The sequence below is a fragment of the Syzygium oleosum genome, unplaced genomic scaffold (genome assembly GCF_021117445.2).
Source record: "Syzygium oleosum isolate NSW1041296 unplaced genomic scaffold, Sole_v2.1 Sole_v2.09, whole genome shotgun sequence".
In the NCBI taxonomy this organism is placed as follows: domain Eukaryota; kingdom Viridiplantae; phylum Streptophyta; class Magnoliopsida; order Myrtales; family Myrtaceae; genus Syzygium; species Syzygium oleosum.
The window spans coordinates 4,002,388-4,025,443 of NW_026607493.1; the positions used below are offsets into that span (position 1 = coordinate 4,002,388).

The 23,056-nt window shown below is 42.3% G+C and overlaps 4 protein-coding genes across 8 annotated transcripts; 3 read left to right on the top strand and 1 right to left on the bottom strand.

Moving 5' to 3' along the window:
* The first annotated feature begins 8,162 nt into the window (after positions 1-8,162).
* On the top strand, positions 8,163-11,235 carry LOC115673503 (uncharacterized protein OsI_027940). 4 transcript variants are annotated; one of them, XM_056314848.1, is made up of 6 exons: positions 8,163-8,315; positions 9,661-9,847; positions 10,255-10,411; positions 10,503-10,540; positions 10,622-10,691; positions 10,907-11,235. In XM_056314848.1, exons 1-6 carry the CDS (start codon positions 8,311-8,313, stop codon positions 11,008-11,010), a joined length of 561 nt encoding a protein of 186 aa, XP_056170823.1. In that variant the 5' UTR covers positions 8,163-8,310; the 3' UTR covers positions 11,011-11,235. The 4 variants fall into 4 exon arrangements, with proteins under 4 accessions (XP_056170823.1, XP_056170824.1, XP_056170821.1 ...); XM_056314849.1 differs by having other exon boundaries at positions 10,910-11,235; XM_056314846.1 differs by having other exon boundaries at positions 8,164-8,315; positions 10,255-10,414.
* Positions 11,236-12,366: 1,131 nt separating this feature from the next.
* On the top strand, positions 12,367-14,661 carry LOC115673502 (syntaxin-related protein KNOLLE). The gene is made up of 3 exons (XM_030595694.2): positions 12,367-12,504; positions 12,834-13,407; positions 14,018-14,661. The coding sequence occupies exons 2-3, from the start codon at positions 12,834-12,836 to the stop codon at positions 14,377-14,379; spliced, it is 936 nt and encodes a 311-aa protein (XP_030451554.2). The 5' UTR covers positions 12,367-12,504; the 3' UTR covers positions 14,380-14,661.
* Positions 14,662-15,169: 508 nt separating this feature from the next.
* Positions 15,170-19,489, top strand: LOC115673713 (WD repeat-containing protein GTS1). The gene is made up of 8 exons (XM_030595964.2): positions 15,170-15,471; positions 15,652-15,859; positions 15,981-16,076; positions 16,509-16,583; positions 16,726-16,836; positions 17,462-17,553; positions 17,978-18,062; positions 18,955-19,489. Exons 1-8 carry the CDS (start codon positions 15,308-15,310, stop codon positions 19,321-19,323), a joined length of 1,200 nt encoding a protein of 399 aa, XP_030451824.1. The 5' UTR covers positions 15,170-15,307; the 3' UTR covers positions 19,324-19,489.
* Positions 19,490-19,733: 244 nt separating this feature from the next.
* LOC115673723 (probable U6 snRNA-associated Sm-like protein LSm4) lies at positions 19,734-22,734 on the bottom strand. 2 transcript variants are annotated; one of them, XM_056314850.1, is made up of 8 exons: positions 22,575-22,734; positions 22,339-22,384; positions 22,020-22,061; positions 21,794-21,892; positions 21,577-21,654; positions 20,947-20,986; positions 20,402-20,569; positions 19,734-20,077 (listed from the first exon to the last, which is right to left on the bottom strand). In XM_056314850.1, exons 2-8 carry the CDS (start codon positions 22,339-22,341, stop codon positions 20,058-20,060), a joined length of 450 nt encoding a protein of 149 aa, XP_056170825.1. In that variant the 5' UTR covers positions 22,342-22,384; positions 22,575-22,734; the 3' UTR covers positions 19,734-20,057. The 2 variants fall into 2 exon arrangements, with proteins under 2 accessions (XP_056170825.1, XP_030451837.1); XM_030595977.2 differs by having other exon boundaries at positions 19,734-20,080; positions 22,575-22,733.
* Positions 22,735-23,056: the final 322 nt, after the last annotated feature.

The window sequence follows — 23,056 nt, forward strand, 5'->3', positions numbered from 1 at the left end:
ATAAGAGATACACGCAACCAGTTTCGGGAAAATATTTTCAAAATCATTTATATTCCGACAAATACACCCTAAATTTGGTGGCAATACGCTTTGATTGATTTATAGTTCAAAGTATTTCAAACATTCGCAGTATATCGGTTTTGACACGTAAACTTATGTATATATATTTGATTTTGAAATTTGAATAGTATTTAAAATTTTAGTGGAAAATGAAAGGATTGATTTTTGCCTTTCATTTAAAACGCGCAAACAAACAAGTCTTACGTTTTAGGAAAAGTATGTGCACATTCACATTTAAGATTAAGAAAAGTGAGAGCATACACCGAAATCTCTATGAAAACAAGACGTGTCTAAATACTTCTCTATATATATATATATATAGCTCGTTAAGTCATAGCTAGATTAGCTTTCATGCATCTCAATCGGTCCGTCACGTCAAAACAATTTAAGGGCGCACTACCTCGCATCAACTTGGTGCGTTCACAATTCAATTCCCAGAGTGCCGCCAATAAAGTTTGAACCCAAAATCATAGAACGATGAGTGAATTTTTTTTTTTGGTCATTTAGGCCAACACTTTATTGATTAATTTTTATGTGATCGATACCATCCATCCTAGGTTTAATATCTATAAATAGCAAAATAGGAACACTCCAATCATCAATGAAATTTTCTTTCAAATTTCGTCAAAGCAAAATACATTGCTCTGTATGCGAAAATGGCAATCGAGGGTTGCTCCTTTGAAAGACCATAAAAGTGCTCATCGTGTCGTCGTGAACGCCAACGTTGGTCAAGAAAACTTTATTTACCCTTAGCTTACAATCGAGATGTGGAGGACAAAACAAATCATCTTTGTAGGTCCCAAAAAATTTCAAAAATCTGAATGAATTGGACTAATAATTTGGAATGTATAATACGGCCACCGTTTTGAATGCGTTTTCCAAAGGTGGAGAAGAAGATAGGGGGCGACTTTTGTTTTTCTTTGGTTTCTTGTGGCACGTGATTGAAATTTGGCTCCTCCTGCTCAATACGATTAAAAATAAAATAATTTTATTTTTTTTACTTTTGGTAATTATCTTTAAATCTTTTTTTTTAAATAACTGGTGTGATATCTATGCTATGCAACAGTTTCGGGTGAAGAATCTTTTGCCGTTTCGTGCGGGGCCGCAAGCAGAATAAGGGTCTGTTTAGTAACGTTTATGTTTCTTTGTTTTTCTGTTCTTTTGTTCCCCGGAACAGAAAAAGAACATAAATCCGTTTAGTAACGTTTATGTTTCTTTGTTTTTCTGTTCTTTTGTTCCCCGGAACAGAAAAAGAACATAAATCCGTTTTAGTAAAAAAAATCTACTTTTTTTGTTTCTGGAACAAAAAAGTGATCCTTGAATAGATTTGGAACAGAAACAAAAAGCAAAAAAAATCTACTTCTTTGTTTCTGAAACAAAAACAAGAAACGATTTTTTCTGGAATCCTCCAAAAACAAAAAACAATCCATCGGCCGCAACCCACCCATCGCCGCTTCTCGCCATCCTTCGCCGCCACCTATCACCCGCCTTCCGCTGCCACCCTCCGGCCAACGCCCGCCGGCCGCCTCTTGTCGTCGACCACTGTCCTCCGCCGCTCGACGCTTGTCGCCACCCTCCACCGGCCGCAGTCCTCCACCGCTGGCCGCCGTGCTCCATCGCTCGACGCTGGCCGCCACCTGGCGCTGGCCGCCTCCCCCCGTCAACCACCCGACGCCGGCGATCACCCACCACTGGTCGCCGTCCTCCACCGCCGGCGGCCACCCACCATCGACCGCCATCCTCCGCCACCGGTCATCGTGCTCCACCGCCCGATGCCGGCCACCACCCGGCACTGGCTGCCCTCGGTCGCCAGCCACCTCCCGCCCCTGGCCACTCGACGCCGGCGGTCACCCACCATCGGCCACCATCCTTCACCACCAACCGCCGTGCTCTATCGACCGACGCTGGCAACCCTTCGCCGCCCGCCACCTCCCGCCGCTGCCTCCTGCTGCTGTCACCGCCGCCCGACGCCACCATGCTCCGCCGCTGACCGCCGTGCTCCACTGCCTCCCGCCGCCGGCCACCATCCTCTGCCGCCGCCGACCACCGTCCTCCGTCGGTAGCCCAGAAGGGAGAAAATCGTCCATGGAATAGAAATGGATCATTCGCGCCCTAAACGCGTTTCTATTCTTTTCTATTTCAGGAATAGAAAATTTTGTGCAGTTACTAAACACTATTTTTTGCTCAGAAACTGTTCCAAGAAATAGAAATAGAAGAATTCTGATCAGAAACTGTTTCTGGGAACATAAACGTTGCTATGCAGACCCTAAGAATCATTTGCGTGATCCAACGGCTAAAAACACGACCCTCCTGTCTTGACTTCCATTAATCAAGCGACAGCAATGACGAGTGAAGTCACTTTTATGAATACAGTTTTGCAGGTCGCTCTTTGATTTTCTTTTTTTCCAAAATTATTAATCTTTAACTGTGAACGCCACTAGTGAGTATCATTAATTTTCCGCAGTAGATTGCCAAAATAATTACTCTCTACCGCTCATTCATGAGAAAACAAACATTACACACGCACGAATGGTCTTGTTGTGGTTTGTTTTTGCGACGAGGAAGTCCTCTTATCCAGGCTTTCGAAATGTCGCACTATGGTCCAAGGCACCATTTATTTTGCAAAAAATATGATATTTTCTAAAAAGTCATTTTCTATCATTTGGTAACGAAAATTTTATTTGATTTTCCTAAATAAATAGACACTATTTGAGCACTAGTGACTTGTGTATGAGTAGTCAAGGAACTCAAGCACCAGCACCGGGGTCTCAAGTCCAGATCCTCAACTTCGGGGGATGAGCACAGGCATTGGTCTTGGGTTCACTGAAACCAAGCTTGAGAATTAGGTGCTTGTGCCCGGCTCCCTAATGCCTCGGCCCGTGTCTATAGAGGTCGGGGCCAGGCCCCTAACACCTAGGCCTGGGTCCATCGAGGTTGACCCATGAATACTAAAGCCTAGGACCGGAACCTCGACCAGCGCCTGGGCCAAGGTCAATCAAGGCCGGGCATGGGACTCCGGTACTGGTGTCCACGCTGGGGACCTGGTCCCAGGTGCCAAGGGTTCGGGGCTTGACCTCGATGGACCCAGGCGTGGTTGGCTGCGGTCTTGCGCACAACTTTGATGGACTTGGGCCTAGGCGCTAGGATAGTGGCATGACCACCGAGGTCATGGGCACAACTTTGATGGACCAGGCGTTGAGGTCTTGGACCTACACGATGGACTGGGGGCACGCACGCAGGGAATTTAGGCCTCAATGGACTCGGGCTCGGGAGTCGGGTGCCTAGGTACAAGTGTCGGGGTCCGACCTCAATGGACCCGGGTGTGGCAGCTAGGGTTTTGGGCATGGCCCAAATGGAAACGGATTGGGACGTCGAGGTCTCGGGCCCGGCCTCGATGGACCCGGCCCTGACATCTAGTCTCGACCGTGTTGCCAAGGGGCTTGGGAGTGAGCATTGGGGTTCCTGTGTCCAAGTGCAGAGTTCCTTGTCCATACACCAAAATCTAGTCATATTTTGAAAACTGATTTCCTGATTTTTTAAAGGAAAATCATTTTCTTGAATTTGAGCTTCGGCAGAAAAATCTTTTTCATTGATTTAGGAAAATATTTTCCGTTAATTCATTTTTCTAAGCAATCCATACGTCATAAAATTTTTTTTTTGGAAAATATTTTCCGTGAAACAAATGCGGTCCAAATATTGATTTATTTGTACATGGTGGTGTGGCTCACTGGCTCTTGATAGGAAAATTTGAGTTCATTTTTTTTTTCAAAAAAAATTTCAGAAAAAGGCTAATCAAGTCGAATAACTTCTAACATTTTTTTATATAGAACTGACCTGCGATCAAACTCTACTAGTACCGCTCCAAAAAAGAAAAAAACTTTACTAGTAAAATAGATTATCTCCACGAATTTCCATCGTTTTCGGGCCTAAAAAAACAAATCCAATGTCCATACATAACTCAAGCAATATTATTCCGAACATTTCCATCATAGAAAATCACCGGCACGTACAGATCCGCGCAATAAACGATCTACAGACGTCACGTGTGACGTCCGGACTGCATTATTAGCAATCATCATCGGAAATACGACGTCATATATACTGGTCCCGGTTTGTCTTTGCCCAGACAAAAGAAGTGCGAATGGCGTCCGGTACTTTTGTTATTCAAGCCCCTTTGTTGCGTTGCTCTTTTGCTCCGAAGCGACGAATCTGGCGGGCACTTGCATGGGGTTGGACCAGTCCGCTGAGCCCTCGCTGTCGTCGAATGAAACAACGTAGAAGAGCGAAAAGAGAGACCTTACAAAACGTCCTCTTCCACATAAATTTTGGGTCGATTTCCATCACAAGCTTTGCAATCACACGTTCCTCTCGCTCTCGTTCGTTCTGGTTCTGGATGAAATATAAGTGAATCTGAATCGGTTGTGATCGAGAGGCGCCTGTCTTCGCGGGTTGGATTGTGCTTGTCTTGTCCATATGCACGTGCATGCGATGTCGCGGAGTTCATTACGAATCTTGTTGCTTCACGCTCTTATGCCCTTTAATGCATATGATTCGGTTCACGTCGTCGACACCATCGTGCGAATATTTGTCGTCGTGCGAGATCATCGACAGTTCCATGCCTAGTGTAACATCCTAGGCTTTGCGTCGTACGTGTATGGGTATGCATCATTTTCGTGCAAGTTTGAAGGACATATGAAATTCGAAAGAAGAAAATGTTATCCGGATTTTGTCCTGCCATGTCAAATCAACCCGAGCAATAGAAGTTAGCCAAGACTTCTATAGGTGCCTAGAAGAAGTACGTAAACCCGATTTTGGCTCCCGCACTTTCATAAGATTGTTGTATCATGCGAATTATAGAGTTTGTGTAATTAAGTTTTTTCTTAAATGGGGTAGGCCGTAGTAGATAGTAGTGCATATAGTTTTGCCACCGCCTCCTCGTTGTCATAGCCATTATGGTCATGCCACCACCCCTCCCACCACAACTAGAGGTGTGTAAAAAGAACCACCCAGACCAGACTGAATTGGCTGATTTCGGGCTGTTCTTGAGGGCACCAATCCGTTTCTGGTTCCACGTGTGAAACCGTCCACTCGGATCGAATCGATTTTTTCTTTTAAATCTCTTACAGATCTGTAAAGAGCCCTAAACACATACGACTCTTGTCCTCTGCTCGTCTCCTATTGAAAGCCTCGCGTTCCTCGCTCTTTCACAAACCCTAATCGCATTCTTCATCTTCTCGCCTCTTACGCTCTCTCAACTCTCCCTCTCGCCTGTGTCACTCGCGTCCCTCTCGCTCGCCGCCTCCCTCTTGTGGTCTCATCTTGAGTCTTGACTCTCACCTCCCTTTCTTTCTTTGTTTTTAGCTAATCGTGATCGCAAATGCATCTTATCAAGGTAAATATCCAATGCTCTGTTTTTTTTCCCATTCTTTGTACATCATTTTCGATGCTACGTCTAAATCTCGTTTTCGAATTGATCACTGTGTGTGTTCGTTGAAATACCTACATGAAATGCGTGTACAAATATGAAAAATATCCTCACGTATAGTGTCTGGATTTATTGTTGTTCAGTATAAACCGTGCAGTTGTTACCTATATGCATCAAAAGAGAAGCGGGATTAATGATCAAGAAGCTCTACAAATGAAAATGCCATCGATTCCATTGGCCCACCCAAGAACCGGACTGGATCGGACCAGTCGGTTTGGTCCGGTCCGGTTCCAAATTCAGGTGGGCTAGTTCCCTATTCCTGGGTTGGAACCGGGTCACCTGAAAACCAGTCACCCCTAACCACAACTCCTCTCTCTCTCTCTCTCTCTCTCTCTCTCTCTCTCTCTCTCTCTCTCTCTCTCCCCCCACACGAATCCACAATGGTTGATCACTCAAATTCGAGGCTGACCACGAGGGTCGTCCACCGCCGACCATCTCATATTGAGGTCGAAATCGAGAGAGAGATTGGCAAACAAAACTTCTTTCTAATTTAACGTCTTCTGATTTACTTCATCGTTCGTTTCCCTTTGGTTTAACATGTCCTGATAAATGAATTGGCATATTCTCACAGCATACGTAGCGTGGAAATAGAGTAGCTAGAGCTAAAATAAGAAAAACCAAAGTTGCTCTTCTAGTCCTCATCTCAATTAGCTAAGTAGAACATCAAACACATAACAGCATTAGCTTAGAACTAAAATGGATAAAAACTAGATGGCAGATCCATATCTAATTCGACGTTAAATTTTGTACTCGTACATACGTTTGCTTGTTCCTGAAATAAAATAAAATAAAAGATGTGCACCATATATTTGTCCAAGCATTATTTACATCTCTTGTCGATGGGATTTTCCACACAGGCCTTATTATATACATTGTTCACGCACCGTATCATCAAATCAAGTTCAATTATCACATCAATAGAGTCTGCTTAGATCACGATTGGACAAGTTGGTGCCCAGTTCAATGAAGTATTTGGGCTTTCATGCTCTCCTTTGCCTACCCAAAAAGCCCACCCACGTCCCAATTCCTTTTCCTCCCCCAAATCTTAACGGAGCGAGCAATCCCGGGCGCACTCGTGACAGCCCGCCGAAATCGATATACCGAATGATGGGACGAATTCTCATCGGGCCGTTCACGATGGCCCGTTCCACATACCCCGGCTCTTGCGCCTAATCGCGGCATGCCAAGCATCGTTCATCTCGAATAGCAAGTGATTCGACGGCTGTGCTTGTACTACAAGCACATGATTATGAGCATTCACATGCCTTTTCCATTGAGCTTATGCTAGAGCCAAGCAATTAGGGCACATATGACAATATTTCTCTTCCCCGACCTTATTTCCGATTAGAAATAGAAAAATCTATTTCTTTTTCCCGGACGAGTTTCTGAGTAAAAAGTAGCGTTTGATAATGACACAAATTTTCTGTTCATGTAATAGAAATTCCATTGATAGGTTATTCTTAAATTTCTGTTCCTGATTGTGGCGGGCGGCGAAAGCGGCGGCAAGGGTGAGCAATAAAAGAGAGTTGTTATTTCTGTTTCTTTTTCAAAAATAGAAAATTTTAAATCCTTATTTCTATTCTAAATCTATTTCTGGGCCAAATTTTGTCCCAGAAATAAAAAAAAACGAAATTATTTTACCAAATGAATTTATGTTCCAAACCTATTCCCAAAAACAAAAAAATAAAAAAACAGAGAAACAGAATAGTTATCATTCGTGCCATTTGAAACGAAAAAATAGTGCTCAAATTAGGAGAGATATCGAGAAAGATGCGGTGCTTTGATTTTCGAGGGCCGTCTAGCTATATTGCACTCAACTTTTTTTGTCTTACGATTCATCAATTCAAAATTTTACAAGAAAATACATATTTGACCCAATTAAAAAAAGAAAAAGAGCGGCCAAAAACCCCAAATTTATACTCATATGACATATTTACCCTAAACCTTTTTTGTGACACTAAAAACTCCAAACTTTACATATGTGACACATTTACCTAAAAATATTTTTTTATGACACCAAAAACCCTAACTTATATCCGTGTGACACAATTACCTCAAAAGTTAGGGTAAATGCATCACATGAGACAAGTTTGGGGATTTTTAGTGTCATAAAAAGATAATTTTAGGGCAAATGTGTCATACATGTATAAGTTTGGGGTTTTTAGTGTCACAAAAAAAAGTTTGGGGTAAATGTGTCACATGAATATAAGTTTGGGGTTTTTCATGTCCCCAAAAACGTGTGAAGTAAATGTGTCGCAGTAGGCATAGTTTATGGTTTTGGTAGCTTTTTCCCTTGAAAAAAATCCTTTCAATTTTTTAATTTTTATCTTTGCTTGGAGAAAACGAAAAGCATCCCGACGAAAATCCCTCGTAATCTTTCAAGGCCCAGGAGCTATTGGGCCCACCAAGGGCCCAAACCACGGGCGCCACGCACGGCGACCTAAAAGCAAAGCACATAATTATTCCTTTCTTCTGGAAAACGGAGCCGCGATCGATTTCGACCGTCGATTCGAGCGTTGGGGGCGGCACGGGGACCGTCGGTTCGGCCCCCAGTAAAAAAAAAAAAAATACACAAGGGACCCAGTGCGTTTGAGAAAGTACTAGAAGTTTGCGGGCAGCGCATAAAAGCACTGAGCAGAGAGAGAGAGAGAGAGAGAGGCAGAAGGGAAGTGACGACGCTCGCGCTGCATTTCTGCCGCTGCTGCTGCTGCTGCTGCTCGCTCCTCCTAGGGTTTCTTTCTCCGGCTTTCCATTTCGGGCCAACCATGAGGTAAGCTTCGTCCCTTCTCGGGTCCTCCGTCGGCATTTCCTTCTCGGTACCTCCGCTTTGGGGCGCGCCTCGTGTATGGATCCCTTCAGCCCTAGCTCTTATTTAGCTCGGACCGCGTCGCCGATTCGGCGTCCGCCGCGTGCTCCGTGGCGCGTTGCTCCGGCCGATGATCGGAGCGTCTGGTTGGACTGTCTGCGGTTTTTGATCGACGTTCGTCGGTTTCGGTTGTGGATTGAGCTTGATGCGAGGGGAAAAATTAATTAGGGCTTGTATTTTTTTTTGACTGAACGTGTTGTGTCTGGAGAACGAAAAGTTTTTTTTTTTAAATTCTTTTCTCGTTTTCCTTTTTAAACTTGGCAATGATATGGAATTTTAGGCAGGCAGTTTGGTAAAATGGGAAAGGCGATTAATTTGCTCTGGAGCGGTAGTTTGTTTTGTGGACATGGTTGTGTTTTTTTCTCTTTGTTTTCCTTTTTAAAGCTTACGCAATGATGTGGGTAGGCAGTTTGTACTTGGTATAATGGGAATTGGGATTGCTTTTCTCTGAAGCGGTAGATTTTTTTTTTTTTTTTTGTGGGAGCGGTCCTGCTTCTGGATGTCTGCGCTGATTCGGGTGGAGTGCGTGAGAGGACTTGCTGAGATTTCTCTCCGTCAGGGTTTATGGGTCTAGGTCCCTTTAGTGTGCCTCTGTGGTGTTTTCCTTTAGCTTGCTTTGCATATGGACCTCTTAGGTGTAATTGAATCTCCAACTGTTGGGGAGTTATTTGCTTATAACACACGGCTTCGGCGATTGGGTTAACTCTGTTATATTGGGATTCGTATACCGTGCACGAGTTGTTGAAATTTGTCTGTTTTTCGTTTTCTTCGATTGACCTCTACTTATAGTTTGTGTTTTTTTCTCTTTGTTTTCCTTTTTAAAGCTTACGCAATGATGTGGGTAGGCTGTTTGTACTTGGTATAATGGGAATTGGGATTACTTTTCTCTGAAGCGGTAGATTTAATTTTTATTTTTTTTGTGGGAGCGGTCCTGCTTCTGGATGTCTGCGCTGATTCGGGTGGAGTGCGTGAAAGGACTTGCTGAGATTTCTCCCTGCCAGGGTTTATGGGTCTAGGTCCCTTTAGTAAGCCTCTGTGGTGTTTTCCTTTAGCTTGCTTTGTATATGGACCTCTTAGGTGTAATTGAATCTCCAACTGTTGGGGAGTTATTTGCTTATAACACACGGCTTCGGCGATTGGGTTAACTCCGTTATATTGGGATTCGTATACCGTGCATGAGTTGTTGAAATTTGTCTGTTTTTCGTTTTCTTCGATTGACCTCTACTTATAGTTTGTTGCAACCTTGTAGTCGGCATCCAGAATTGAAGTGGGCGCAGAGGAAAGACAAGGTCTTCCTTACAGTGCTTCTGCCAGACGCAAAGGATGCGAAGGTCAATCTTGAGCCAGATGGCATTTTCACCTTTTCCGCCAAGGCTGGAGCTGAAAACCATCCTTATGAGCTGAAACTGGAGCTTTTTGATAAGGTCGATGTGGAGGTAAGGAGGCTGTAATTGCTTTTTATAATTCATTTTCCATTATATACCGGGCATATGTTCTTATGCATCTGTTCAGCATTTCATTCAAATGTGGCCGTGATCTGGATGCTGCTTTTAGCTCAACCTTTTAATGGTTGCCATATTAAGCTGCTTTAGTGCGCTACAATTTTCTTTGCCGTTGTTGGTTGATGGACATCACTGCATAATACCTGAGCGATTAAAACTCTCTCTTTCTCTCTCTCTCTCTCTCTCTCTCTCTCTCACTTGCTCTTGTTTGCTATATTGGAAGCTTCCTTGATTAGTTTAGAAGGCGAATTGTGCATTAACTGTCAGGTATTGGGATGCCAAGCCACGAAATAAAGTTATTATTGCTTCTTATGTGCTATTCTTTCATTCTTTTTATCTAGGAGAGTAAAATCAATATTGGAGTTAGGAACATCTTCTGCATATTGGAGAAGGCAGAGAAAGAATGGTGGAAAAAGCTGTTGCGAGGAGATGGCAAGCCCCCTCACTATGTCAAAGTAGACTGGGACAAGTGGGTGGATGAAGATGAAGACACTGGTGGTGGTATAAATTCATCAACGCTTTGTTTCCTCATCTTAGATGGGTTTAAGTTGGTAAATACTGATGTTTTGACTGTTTCTGAATAATATAGGTATGGGTGACTTGGATCTCGGGGGCATGGACTTCTCGGTAGGATATTTTTGACCTTTTGAATTTTGTGTGGTAGATCTTGATCGACTTTGTTAACTAATTTCTGATTGCAATTTTCAGAAATTTGGTGGAATGGGAATGGGAATGGGTGATGACATGCCTGAGGACTTTGAAGACAGTGATGATGAAGGTAATGATGTTCTCTTTTATGGACATAGAATTGCATTTCTTTTATTTACGAATTGTTTTGATGATGAATTGTATGACCCTGTTCTTCATATGCGATTTCTGCAACGTCAATCAATGTTGTTTTCAGAGACATTTATGGTCATTTTCATGCAAAATTTTCCTGTTGGCTGCTGTTTTACTTATGGATGAATGTTTGTGTGGTCTTCTCTTATCAAGAAGTTGCAAAGCCGGGCGAGTCAAGTGCTGGTGAGGCAGAAGCAGCTGCAAAACAAGAAGATGAAGAAGCCGGGAAGAAGGAAGTCAAGGAACCCAGTACATGATTTCCATAGTAGCTAGGAATGTCATGGTGTTACAATCTTGAATGTAACAGTTTCCGGATGATTTTTCCAGTATCTACTGGTGGGTTGATGTCTGTTTTTTACCTCACATAAATCATGATGGTAAGCTATATTTGGCAAGTAGCGGCACCTCATAGGTAAAATGTTTGATGAGATGTTTGACATTGTATTTGATTGTGACTTGATGGTTCATATGATTTTCCCTTCTCTGCCCTGCGGGAACATTTCCAGTATCAACCCACCAGTATCTACTGGTGGGTTGATGTCTGTTTTTTACCTCACATAAATCATGATGGTAAGCTATATTTGGCAAGTAGCGGCACCTCATAGGTAAAATGTTTGATGAGATGTTTGACATTGTATTTGATTGTGACTTGATGGTTCATATGATTTTCCCTTCTCTGCCCTGCGGGAACATTTGGGCTCTGGTCTCTTATATTGACCATGCGTTACACTACTGCTATTACCCAAGTGTAGTGTTTAGGGTTACTTGCAGTTTACGTTGAAAAAGAAGGAACGGACTATATTCTCTTGTTTCGCGTGGGGAGGTGAGGTCAAACGACATTATGGTGGAGAATGTAGAAGTTTTGACTTCAAAAGATCGTTTCTTTCCCAGGCAAATTCTTTGGAACTTCGGTGCCCACAGCGCAGTATCGAGTCTGCTTGATTCCATTACATAATGTATGCGATCAGTGTTGAATGTTGGTTGCATTTTCGAGTTTTGCCGAGCTTATTTTGGGAGCATGGGAAAAAACAAGAATCCAGTTGACAACAAACGTCATTTAGGGATCCGTTCACTTTCTTCATTCCCGAACGAGTGCATGTTTTGTACATGTAGTAATGCAGATGCCCGAAATGTCGTAACCGGGTTCTGTCTAATGCCCGTATCACTCACGAAACCTGGCGAAAAAAATGCAAAAATCATAGCATTCTTATCCATATTTCTGTTCACAATAATGTCACAGCATACGCCTCTCAAGTTTGATAATCTGAAACATGATGGCCCGGCTCCGAATAAGCGAGTCTTGATATTTGGATAGTACGTGTAAATGAGCCGAAGAAGAACGTTCCGAAACACTTGCAAAGCAAAAAGGAAGAGGCGCCCTTAAAATTTGATAAGAAGAACAGGGAGAGGGATCCAAGATCCAAGAGAGAAGTGGGTCCTCGGACCCGGCACGTCAACCGAGAATCCGAGGACATAAATCATGCGATCGAAATCAAAATCTGTCGAAATCAAATAGCCGTTGCGATCTCAACGGCTAGTCCACGACGAGCACTTTCTCTCTCTCTGTCTCTCTCTCTCTCTCCTTTACGAATTGAAAATCGGTACACACTCACTGCTGATCCTGATCCCAATTGATCCCAATTGATAAAAGCAAACGCCCCATCACCTGATTCTTCCCATCGCCATCAATCTCTCTCTCTCTCTCTCTGCTGGTCTCAGGTTTTTCCAGATCTTCTGCTAGTTGAGAAAAGGTAAGAGTTTGCTTGTTCTCACAAATTGATTCGAAAGTTTACTCTTTTGAACTGCACCCGATTGTTTGCTTGAAGAAAATTTAGAAACAAACGAAACCCTCTTGGCTAAAGTTGGGAACAATCACACATTCGCACTCCGATTCACATAAAGCTACTTGCGAGTCGCACTTAGGCACCATTTCTTCGCGTTTTGCTCCCAAATTCCTGAATCAGCTTCTTTTCTCTCAAAACTCAAGAGGCAGAACGCGTTTATTTGGTTTTTCTTTTTCCGAAAAATGGATGTTTGAGTATCATGAGAAGCTAATTTCAACTGGGTTTTGTTTTTGCAGATGAACGACTTAATGACAAAATCCTTCATGAGCTACGTTGACTTGAAGAAGGAAGCCATGAAGGACCTTGAGGCTGGCCCGGACTACGACCTCGAGATGTCGGCGTCTACAACCCAGATGGACACCAACATGGGGCTCTTCCTGGAAGAGGCGGAGAAGGTGAAGCAAGAGATGGGCCAGATCCGTGAGGTCCTGTGCCGGCTCCAGGAATTGAACGAAGAGAGCAAGACCCTCCACAAGACCGAGGCGCTCAAGTCCCTCAGGAGCCGGATCAACGCGGACATTATGGCGGTCCTGAAGAAGGCGAGGGCGATACGGTCACAGCTGGAGGAGATGGACCGTGCTAACGCGGCGAACAAGAGACTCTCGGGATGCAAGGAAGGGACCACCATGTATCGGACCCGAGTGGCAGTGACCAATGGGCTGAGGAAGAAGTTGAAGGAGCTGATGATGGAGTTTCAGGGGCTGAGGCAGAGGATGATGACCGAGTATAAGGACACTGTGGGCAGGCGGTATTACACGGTGACCGGGGAGTACCCGGATGAGGAGGTCATTGAGAAGATCATTTCTAATGGTAAGTAAGTCCAGGTTTTCGGGTTTGATCTGTGCTCATGTTTCCATCGTGTTCATTTAGGATTTATATCGTATGCAGTTAATATTGTGGAAGTCTTGTCATATGCTATAGCTGATTCTAACACGGCCTAGTTGGAGCGAGGAATTAATGCGATTTGGTTCAGTGAAGCAAATCGTATCGAAACCCTCTTTCAGCCTGGTGGTTGAACTACTACGAGTTACCTACTATGTATTAATTTTGTATTTCGGTTATAAAATTTAAAGGGGGCAGAAGAATTTTGGCCGTTTGACTTGCTATTAGATCAAATCGAGATAAGTTCCTTTTTAGGGTTTTCAGTAAAATCTTTGTTAATACTAGGCCAAATTATAGTGGAGTTTTGTTTGACAGTAGATCATTCTTTAACAATGGATGAAGGACTTCTCATGAATGAGATTTGATTTACTGGTTATGGGCGATACTCTGCATTAGTCTGGTTGCTGTCTTTGATCGGGCCTTTGTTCGCCTGTTTAGTTTAATTTCGTGCCACCCTATTAAGTTTTGCATTAGATCTTCTCAAAATATAGCTACTTGATTGCATGTGATTAACACTTGAGTGCTTTCGCCGCATCAGGAGGTGAGGAGCATCTCAGCAGGGCGGCACAAGAGCACGGGAGGGGCAAGGTGGTGGAGACAGTAGTGGAGATCCAGGACCGATATGACGCGGCCAAGGAGGTGGAGAAGAGCCTGCTGGAGCTGCACCAGGTGTTCCTGGACATGGCAGTGATGGTGGAGGTGCAGGGCGAGAAGATGGATGACATCGAGCACCACGTGATGAACGCCGCACACTACGTCAAGGACGGCACCAAGGACCTGAAGACCGCGAAGGATTACCAGAGGAGCAACCGGAAGTGGATGTGCATCGGGCTTATACTTCTGCTGGTGATTATCCTGGTGATCATCATTCCAATCACCACCAGCTTCAGCCATTCTTGAAGTGCTGTTGTCCTTGGAGTTGGAGGATGTAATGCCCCGTGATCCGTCTTCTGCCGTTCTCAAGGTGTGTGATTGTTGTTGGAGTTGGAGGATCTAATGCCCCGTGATCCCGTCTCTTGCTTGTTTTTTTTAATCTTCTTGTAAGATCTCTAAGATTGAAGTGATTTGATGTTGCAGAGAGAAATTAGTCCTTCCTGTTGGGACTAAATGAAGTGTCCTTTGTATTGTAATTCATTCATTCTTTGTGATATGACAACCATAGGAAGCTAATGTTCCGCTCTAGGAGCTTGAGCATCATCTGCACTAATGGCTTCACTCATATTGTTCCTCAGCACAATTACTTCTTGTTTCGATCACCATGATACTGCGTCGGAATTCGATTTTCATGGGTCGGGGTTCTTTGCCGCATTTTCCGAACCCGACCCTTTTCTTCTCCTGCTCATTTACTTTTGCTTTCATATAGTCCCTGACAGTATGTGAGGTACTTTACTTGTGCACAAACTTTTGCTTAGGATTTGAGCTTAACAGAGAAGCCATATCTTGACATACCCCAGTTTATTTCAAAGATACGAAGTGCTCTATATGATATGTGTCATGCATACATTTCAATTTCAGAAATAAGATAATAAAATAAAAATAATTTCTCGGAAATATATCACTCCTTTTTTTATTTGTTTACCATATCACCAATATCTATTTCAGAAATTACAATAATTAAAATAAAAAATTTCTATAAAAAAAAAAAGGAAAATATATAAACCACAGTTGGACACCAAAGTGGGAGTTTGGAGTTTCCGGTGTGGGACCATGCACAATGTCGAATGCCTCCACCAAAACGGCAAAACCCTAAAACCCTAAATCGAGCTCCTCCGTCAAGAAGGCAGCTGAAGAAGCTAAGCTTGAACGGAGCTCGGAGAGAGCCACAAAGATGGAAGAAGCCGCCATGGACATGGACGTGGAAGTGGAAGTGGAAGGACGCTCTCCTTCCTCCAGCTGCGCAAATCCGAGCGACTCTTCCTTCCGAAGATTCGGGCTCAGAAACTCGATCCAGACCAACTTCGGCGACGACTACGTCTTCGAAATTACTCCCAAGTGCGTAATCTTTTCCATTCGCCAGCTCAATTTCCCTGTTCGATTCTCGCTGAAACTCGGAAATGATAGGACGCGAATCGAGAAGTGTGTTAAATTTTCCAACTTGCGAGTCGAAACGAGCAGCTGGCAGTGTTGGTTTCTCGTGATCTCTAATTAGGGATTTTGATTTATGCGTCGAAGGTTTGATTGGTCGCTGATGGGGGTGTCGTTGTCGTCCAATACGGTGAAGCTGTATTCCCCGACGACGGGTCAGTACTGTGGAGAGTGCAGGGGTCACTCCGATACCATCAACGGCATTTCGTTCTCGGGGCCGTCGAGCCCCCACGCCTTGCACTCTTGCTCTTCTGATGGCACCATCCGAGCTTGGGACACCAGGTCTTTTAAAGAGGTACTCATGTGTGTGGCTAGCCCGCTTGCGCGTTGTAAGGAATAAGGACATTGCTAGAAGCCGCTTACTTAGTGCTGTATTTTGTCCTAATTGGGTAGTTTTGCATAATTGAACAATGCAGGTTTCTTGCATACGTGCCGGGCCATCACAGGAGATCTTCAGCTTTTCATTCGGTGGTTCCAGTGACAGTCTTCTTTCTGCTGGATGTAAATCTCAGGTTTGCTTCGTTTACTGCACAAGGAGGCAATTTTATCCTGTCTTTTGAGATGACCTTTTGCAATGGGAAGTTTCTTCAGCTCATGAAAGCTTCCACTTGGCTCATGTTTATACTTGATGTATGCTTGTGATGCATTTGGCCAACACTTTTTTGCTTCTCAACCTTTCTGCACCCCTTTTTCGTGTGGGGGCGGACGACATGCAAATGACATTGGGCATCATCATGTCATGAGCTCAAGCGAACTTGGAAGACCTTTGTGTTGTGGCCCGGATAGCAAGCGCTTAGACTATGTGTTGACTATCGCGTTCAGTAGTGATCATCGCAGGATGGACTGATGGTTACAAGTTTGAGATCAACTTTGAATGTGTTATGATTATCTTTAGTGTACTAAATTACTAATTATGTTCCTTCTTCTTTTGTATGCGCCACCAGATACTCTTTTGGGATTGGAGAAATAAAAAGCAGGTTGCATGTTTAGAAGATTCCCATGTGGATGATGTTACCCAGGTTTGTCCTTATGCATGCTCAGTATGTTCTTATGAGCTCAGTGAAAGAAGATTTGTTGTCCAAATATATATCACAAGGCATGGGCTTGTGTCATCATTTTAGTTAGTTACATCCTTTCTACTAACTCCATGCTTCTTATTAGGTTCACTTTGTCCCTCACCATCAAAATAAGCTTATTTCAGCTTCAGTGGATGGGCTGATATGTATATTTGATACGGCTGGAGACATCAATGATGATGATCATCTGGAATCGGTAGGTGCGGCTGTTAATTTTTAGTATTTTAATAAACTTGGACGTTTGTGTGGGATTGATTTTCATGTATATATGAGCAGTGTAGGGTGTTTAACATTTTTAAGTCGGGTGAAGGTTGATTTGGTTGGCATTTGATGCCTGGGGTTAGATAATGCAAAATGTACAGAATACCCTCTACAAGAATATTTGGCAGTGGATGCTTGGTGATCTTGGGTTTGAATTTTATTTGGTTAATAATTTTTGTTCAATACAATATAATGAGTCATAAGATAGTGCTTGTTCTAACCCAAACGGAGAGAAAATAATCTTACTGCATGAAATGAACGTGTTGCTACTGACTACGGTATGAAACAAGATTTGGATTTATTGCTAGTGTTTAAGGAGTTTTTTTTTTTTGTAATTTTTTTTTTGGTCGAAAGTGTTTAAGGAGTTAACTACAATATTTTGATTCAGGTGCTTTTACCTAATTACCTCTTTGGTGTTTATTCTCTTTTTGCACTGCTCTTCTGATTTTTATGTATTCTGAAGCACCCAATTCTCGGTGCCATCTACTTAAATGCTTGATCTAGAATGCTATAGCTCAGCCAACTTCTTTTACCAAGTTTATGTTTGTATATTTATTTAGGTGATTAATGTGGGAACTTCAATTGGGAAAGTGGGGATATTTGGACAGACATTCAAAAAGCTCTGGTGTTTGACGCATATTGAGACCTTAAGGTATCGAATTTCTTTTTGATGAACAGTGGCAGCTTCCATTAGTCCTCTAGAAATGGTTTTGTTGGATTATAAATTATAATTTTTAGGATAAGCTGAATCATACCATTTTATGTTGAGTTTGCATCTATCTAGAGAGGGTCTGGGTATAGAAAAAACGATAGACTAGGCACGATTTAGGGCCAGTGAGTTAAACTAGGCACATAGAGTTCAAGTTCAAATCTGATAGACAACATAAGAGTTATTGTTATATCAATTTCTTGTAAGTAGGCATCTGAATGCAATAGCTTTAAAGGACATCTTTTATGTCAAATGCATAAAATCTCATAGGAGACATTGCTTTGAGTCCTATAGTGATCATATATGTTGACTTGTCCATTGGATAAGCTGTTTTGCATATTAACTTTGAATTGTTGCCTCTCCATAGCGTTTGGGACTGGAAAGAGGGAACAAATGAAGCCAACTTTGAAGATGCCCGAACATTAGCATCTGATAGCTGGTCACTAGATCATGTAAGATTCTTTTTTTCTGAGCAGTCTCTCTCTTTCACTTGTTTATAACATACTCGAATGGTACCATGTTAAGAGCTGGAGCTGTAGTCTAGAAAGCAACACTTGCCAGAAATGTGGGCTATGGAGCAAAGCTCACTCTGAAAGAGAACTTACTATTGGGATGATGAGTCAAAACTATGAATTTTTTGGCTCCCGTTAGGCAAATGATGTTGCACATAAGGCTCATTTGTTTCAAGAAACCATAGCTGCACTAATATATTTCATGCTTGAGTGCGATTCTTTGCCAAGCTGCGTAATGTACTCTGTACTAATGGTCCTTTTCATCATTTGGTCTTCAGAACATTGTTGGACTGAAGCAAAATTTAAAGTGTTCTATCTTTATTATACTTTCTGCATACTTGGATACTGTTCCACTCTATTTCTGCTTTAGTCTATTGCTTGCGTAAATGAAGGCCTCTTCACTTGCTGCATGAATCTCTATTGAAGGGAGAAGAGTGCAATCTTAATACATGGGAACTTACAGAAGGTGAAAGAATAGGGAGGTTAAAGTACTAGAAAATTATCTAGAGCATGAACACAGAAGATGTTATCTAGAAGAAAATCAATTCAAGCTTCCACTGATTTGTCTACAATGGAAATGCGCCTCATCGTTTCACATCTAGTTCCCTTGGTTCTTTTCATTTAAAAATGTTTGCAGTGTGTATCTAGATCTAGAAAAATAGTGGCACATTCCTATGATTGAGTTTGTCACATTAGTTTTGGTTGATGTATCCCTGCTTAACTTACTTCTTCTATAGCTGGAATCATATCAGGCATAATATCAAGTCTGGGCATAATTTTTGCCTGTCTGATCTGAAGCGAGGTCCTATATGTTCTTATCCTGTGTTTGCAGGTTGATTATTTTGTAGACTGTCACTCGGCTGACGAAGGTGAAGGTTTGTGGGTTATTGGTGGCACGAATGCCGGGACTTTAGGATACTTCCCTGTAAGGTACAAGGGAGGAGCAGCAATAGGATCCCCAGAGGCCGTTCTTGGAGGTGGCCACTCAGATGTAGTTAGGAGCGTATTGCCTATGTCGGGCGTGGCAGGGCCAAGTCCCAAAACCCGAGGCATTTTCGGATGGACAGGTGGCGAGGATGGTCGCTTGTGTTGCTGGCTTTCTGATGACTCTCCCGCTACAAGTCCATCGTGGATGTCCAGCAGTCTGGTTTTAAGGTCATCGAGAAGTCACCACAAGAAAAATAGGCACCATCCTTACTAGATTTTCGTCAGATTTTACTTGTTTTGTTTTCGTGCATCACCCCGCATCAATGATTGTCAATGCGATCAATATGTGCTGCCGACCTGTATTTGATTTATTTTTTGTAATACATTACACAGCGACGTGTGTTCTGTATATATATATTTCCCCCGTCATTAAGTTCAAACACCCTTTAGCAGGATGAACGCGTCTTAGAAGCTTGAAGATGGACTCTAGCTTTAAAAGCACTGATCAAAATAAAACCGCTGAAATGAAATGCCTTGGTAAGAAATTTTAGGAAACAAGAACTAGTTTTTACCGTTAAAGTAGGTAATCTCTCTTTTTTGCCGGGTGAACCTGATAACAGTGCACCCACTGTTGAATACACTATTCTTAAGTTGAGAATAGACGATCATATCTATGTAAGTAACAACATGACTAAACTTCATTCAACAATGACGACATCAAAATGTCGGTTGAGTAATACTGCAATACTGATAACTTGATCGAAGCATCAACATGTTTCACTCAAATGCTTAATTACTTGAAAGAGATATTTTAAAACAGAAAGGAAAGAAACGCCAAAATCTTGTACAACATCGATCGAATCTGCCACTAGACACCGCCTTTACTAGATCAATCCCCAAGAACGAGATATCAGAATAACTGAAGCTGAACATTTCACATAAATTTCGGGCTGATGATGCCTCCAAAAAACGCAGCAAACTTGCCCAACTTGCAACATCTCAGTCTGTTCAGCCACGGCCTCGCCCTCCTCCTGTCACAGCAAAGCAGAATCCTTAGTCCATACCCTAGAATTCTTTATCTAACAGATAGGCTCAAGTGTTAGGCTCAAGTGTTGGCCTATTCAACTCATAAGTGAAAATATACAGTTCAACACCAAAATAATGATGCCATTAAGACAAATTATGTGCTGGCAAAATATAATTACGGTTCAAATTCAATAATCATGTATAAACTTTGCAATATGCTTTTAGTCAGACGCAAGGACGAACATAAAAGTCTCATTGTCATTTTATTTTGTTTCTTTTTTCCTTCCTGTACTTTTTTACCCATCTCTGCACAAGAAAGATCTTACCTCTGTTTCCACTTCCCTTCCCACCAGGTCCGCCTTTGCCTCGGCCTCCGCCAGGACCCTTGCTGCCCCCATCCTCAAGCCCACGCCCGATTCCTTTAGCTGGCCTTCCACCAGGACCATCCTCTCTGCCTCTTCCTCTTCCACGCCCGACACCAGGTGGCTTTCTATCTGTACAAAGAAATGCAGACAAAGTTAGAGCAATCTCAACTTGTTTTGAAATCAACACAAGCAAAATAGTACGCAAAGTTTCTAAGCTAAGCATTCGGAAGAGTCTCTAAAGAAAATTTTAGAGAAGATACAAGAAGGACATTCAGAATGGGCTTATCTCGAATACCAGTGTTTTTTTTTTTTTTTTTGGTAAGGTCAAATACCAGAGTGTTTAACACGGTCCTAAACAAGAAACTTGGAGACTTTGGACTAAAGCTTTTTGCACGCTTATATCATATTTACAACAAAAAATTCGCGCAGGAGTATTTATTTGTTCACTTGTCTAGGATTCAGTTAGGCTATGTAAACAGTTTTTCTCCTAATTAGCTGAAACATACCTGAGCGACTCTTGGTTTCTTCCTGCACTTTATCAATTACCTGAAAGGAAAATCAAACTGGTCAGGTGACAAAAGTACATAAAACAAATGAAACAAACTAGGACAGACAAAACCAGTAGGTCTAGTCATTGTTTGGTGAACCTCGAGCAATTAGTTTAGAACAAAAGAAACCAGCAAAAAGCCGCTAAAGATAGCTCAGGAAAAATTCAGATACTTTTGCATTCTGTCTGATTCTTATAGTTGAAGAGGATCTTAAGATGGATCATTGTCCTAATAGTAACTTGCAGCTTGTACACTTTTAAAAACCGTAGCAGTCATCAGGAAACTGATGAACTTAAACTAATGAGCAACCCCTAGTATCATCTATCAAGAAATTCGGATCAGCCAATAAGCCTTCGAGGCAATATACAACTCTCCATAATAAGCTATAGATAACTACATAAAACCATGTGAATAATCCATGTAAAATGTACCATTGTTGCAACTCCTCTAATGTAAAACCAACTTACCTTCAGGCATGATATCATGATGAATAACATGGATAAATAAAAACTACCATGGCTATTAAGAAACTCGACTTCATCTAAACACATAATCTTCCAAATTATGAGAACTTTGAGGCACACTTACCTCATCTGGAACTCGGAGATACTTAATTGTATTTCCACGGATATAGCACTCAGGCATTCGCCAAAACCTATCTCCATCCTGCAGAAAAAATCAGGATATCATACATTATTCCGATTTTTCCTCATTTTGTTGGAAAGGGGAGAGGATGAACTACATTTTTATTAAAATAAGGGCATTAACATGATCATGAGTAAGGTAGGTTAAAGTTGTAAATTACTTTGGAGGTACAAATGACTTCACGGAGATGGATGTTCATCCAAGTATCACAGTTGACCAGATGTCCATTGTAAGTCTCTCCATTCTTCAGTTCCACCAACTGTCAAGATGCCAAATCCAATTTTACTCAGCTCCATCTCAAAGCATGATATGGGTCATACAAACACAAACTAAACCAAAATGCTGCATATTCCAAATGCAAACACGAGAGAGAGAGTCATTCTTACCATGGGGTGGCCTTGCGCAGTCTTGAGTAAAGAAAGTGGAAGCTGCAAACATCAAGGGACCACACATGAGAATTCATACAGCATATTCTTTTAACTTCTGCGCTATCATAACTCTTTGGTGGCCAAGAGTCACCGAGCAAGAGACAAAATTTCGACCACCAAATTACTCCTCCTTAATCACTCAAAACACCGCAGAGAGCCTCGAGCCGACAAACAGAACAAGAACTAAAAAAAAAAAAAAAAGGGCTACTTGGTTTTTATCAACTCAATCTACTCAGCAGCGAAACGAAAGGATGAACAACAGGAAGAGCACACGTACCATCTCTTACGGGGCAAAAGATCGAACACCCAACAAGAAAAAAGACCTGCCCAAGAAAACCCAAGTCAGAATAGCCACAGAACTTTCGGCCAAATCTAAGGAAAGCTCTCAAATCAGATCGCTTTCGGCACACGACGGAGGGAGGGGAAAACCCTAACGTTCCTGTGGGAATCGCCGTAAAGCGAAGGACTTGATGGGCTTAAACCCTAAAACCAGCGCGAGAGAACAAGACGTACCTCCGAAACAAGCGAATTCGAACAGGTTCCCAACTTTCAGAAGGACCAAGAAAAGGGCGCTGCTTCTTCTTCGACGTTTCTCTTGCTTTTCCCAGAGAGAGAGAGAGAGAGAGAGGAGAGAGAGAGAGATCAAAGTGAAGACCTTTCTTTCCAGTTTCCACTACTTGAGCGTAGGTGGAGCTGTGAAAACAGGAGGAGAAGATCTTTTTAAATAAGCGAAAAAAATCGAAAATTCATTTCCTGTTCTGGAATTTCTTTTCGCCGAACGTCCGTGATTGATATTATTATTTGCTTGGGAGGGCAATTTTGCATATAACCATCGGTATATTTGTGAAAAGCAAAACAAATTAGTGTACGTGTCTTAAAAGATATTTGCTATTTTATGTTCGGCGGCTTAAGTAATGGCTAGTCGTTAAACTTATGCATCAAGTGGTATATATATAGTGTATGTACTGAGTACATTTAGATTTTTCTACAACATA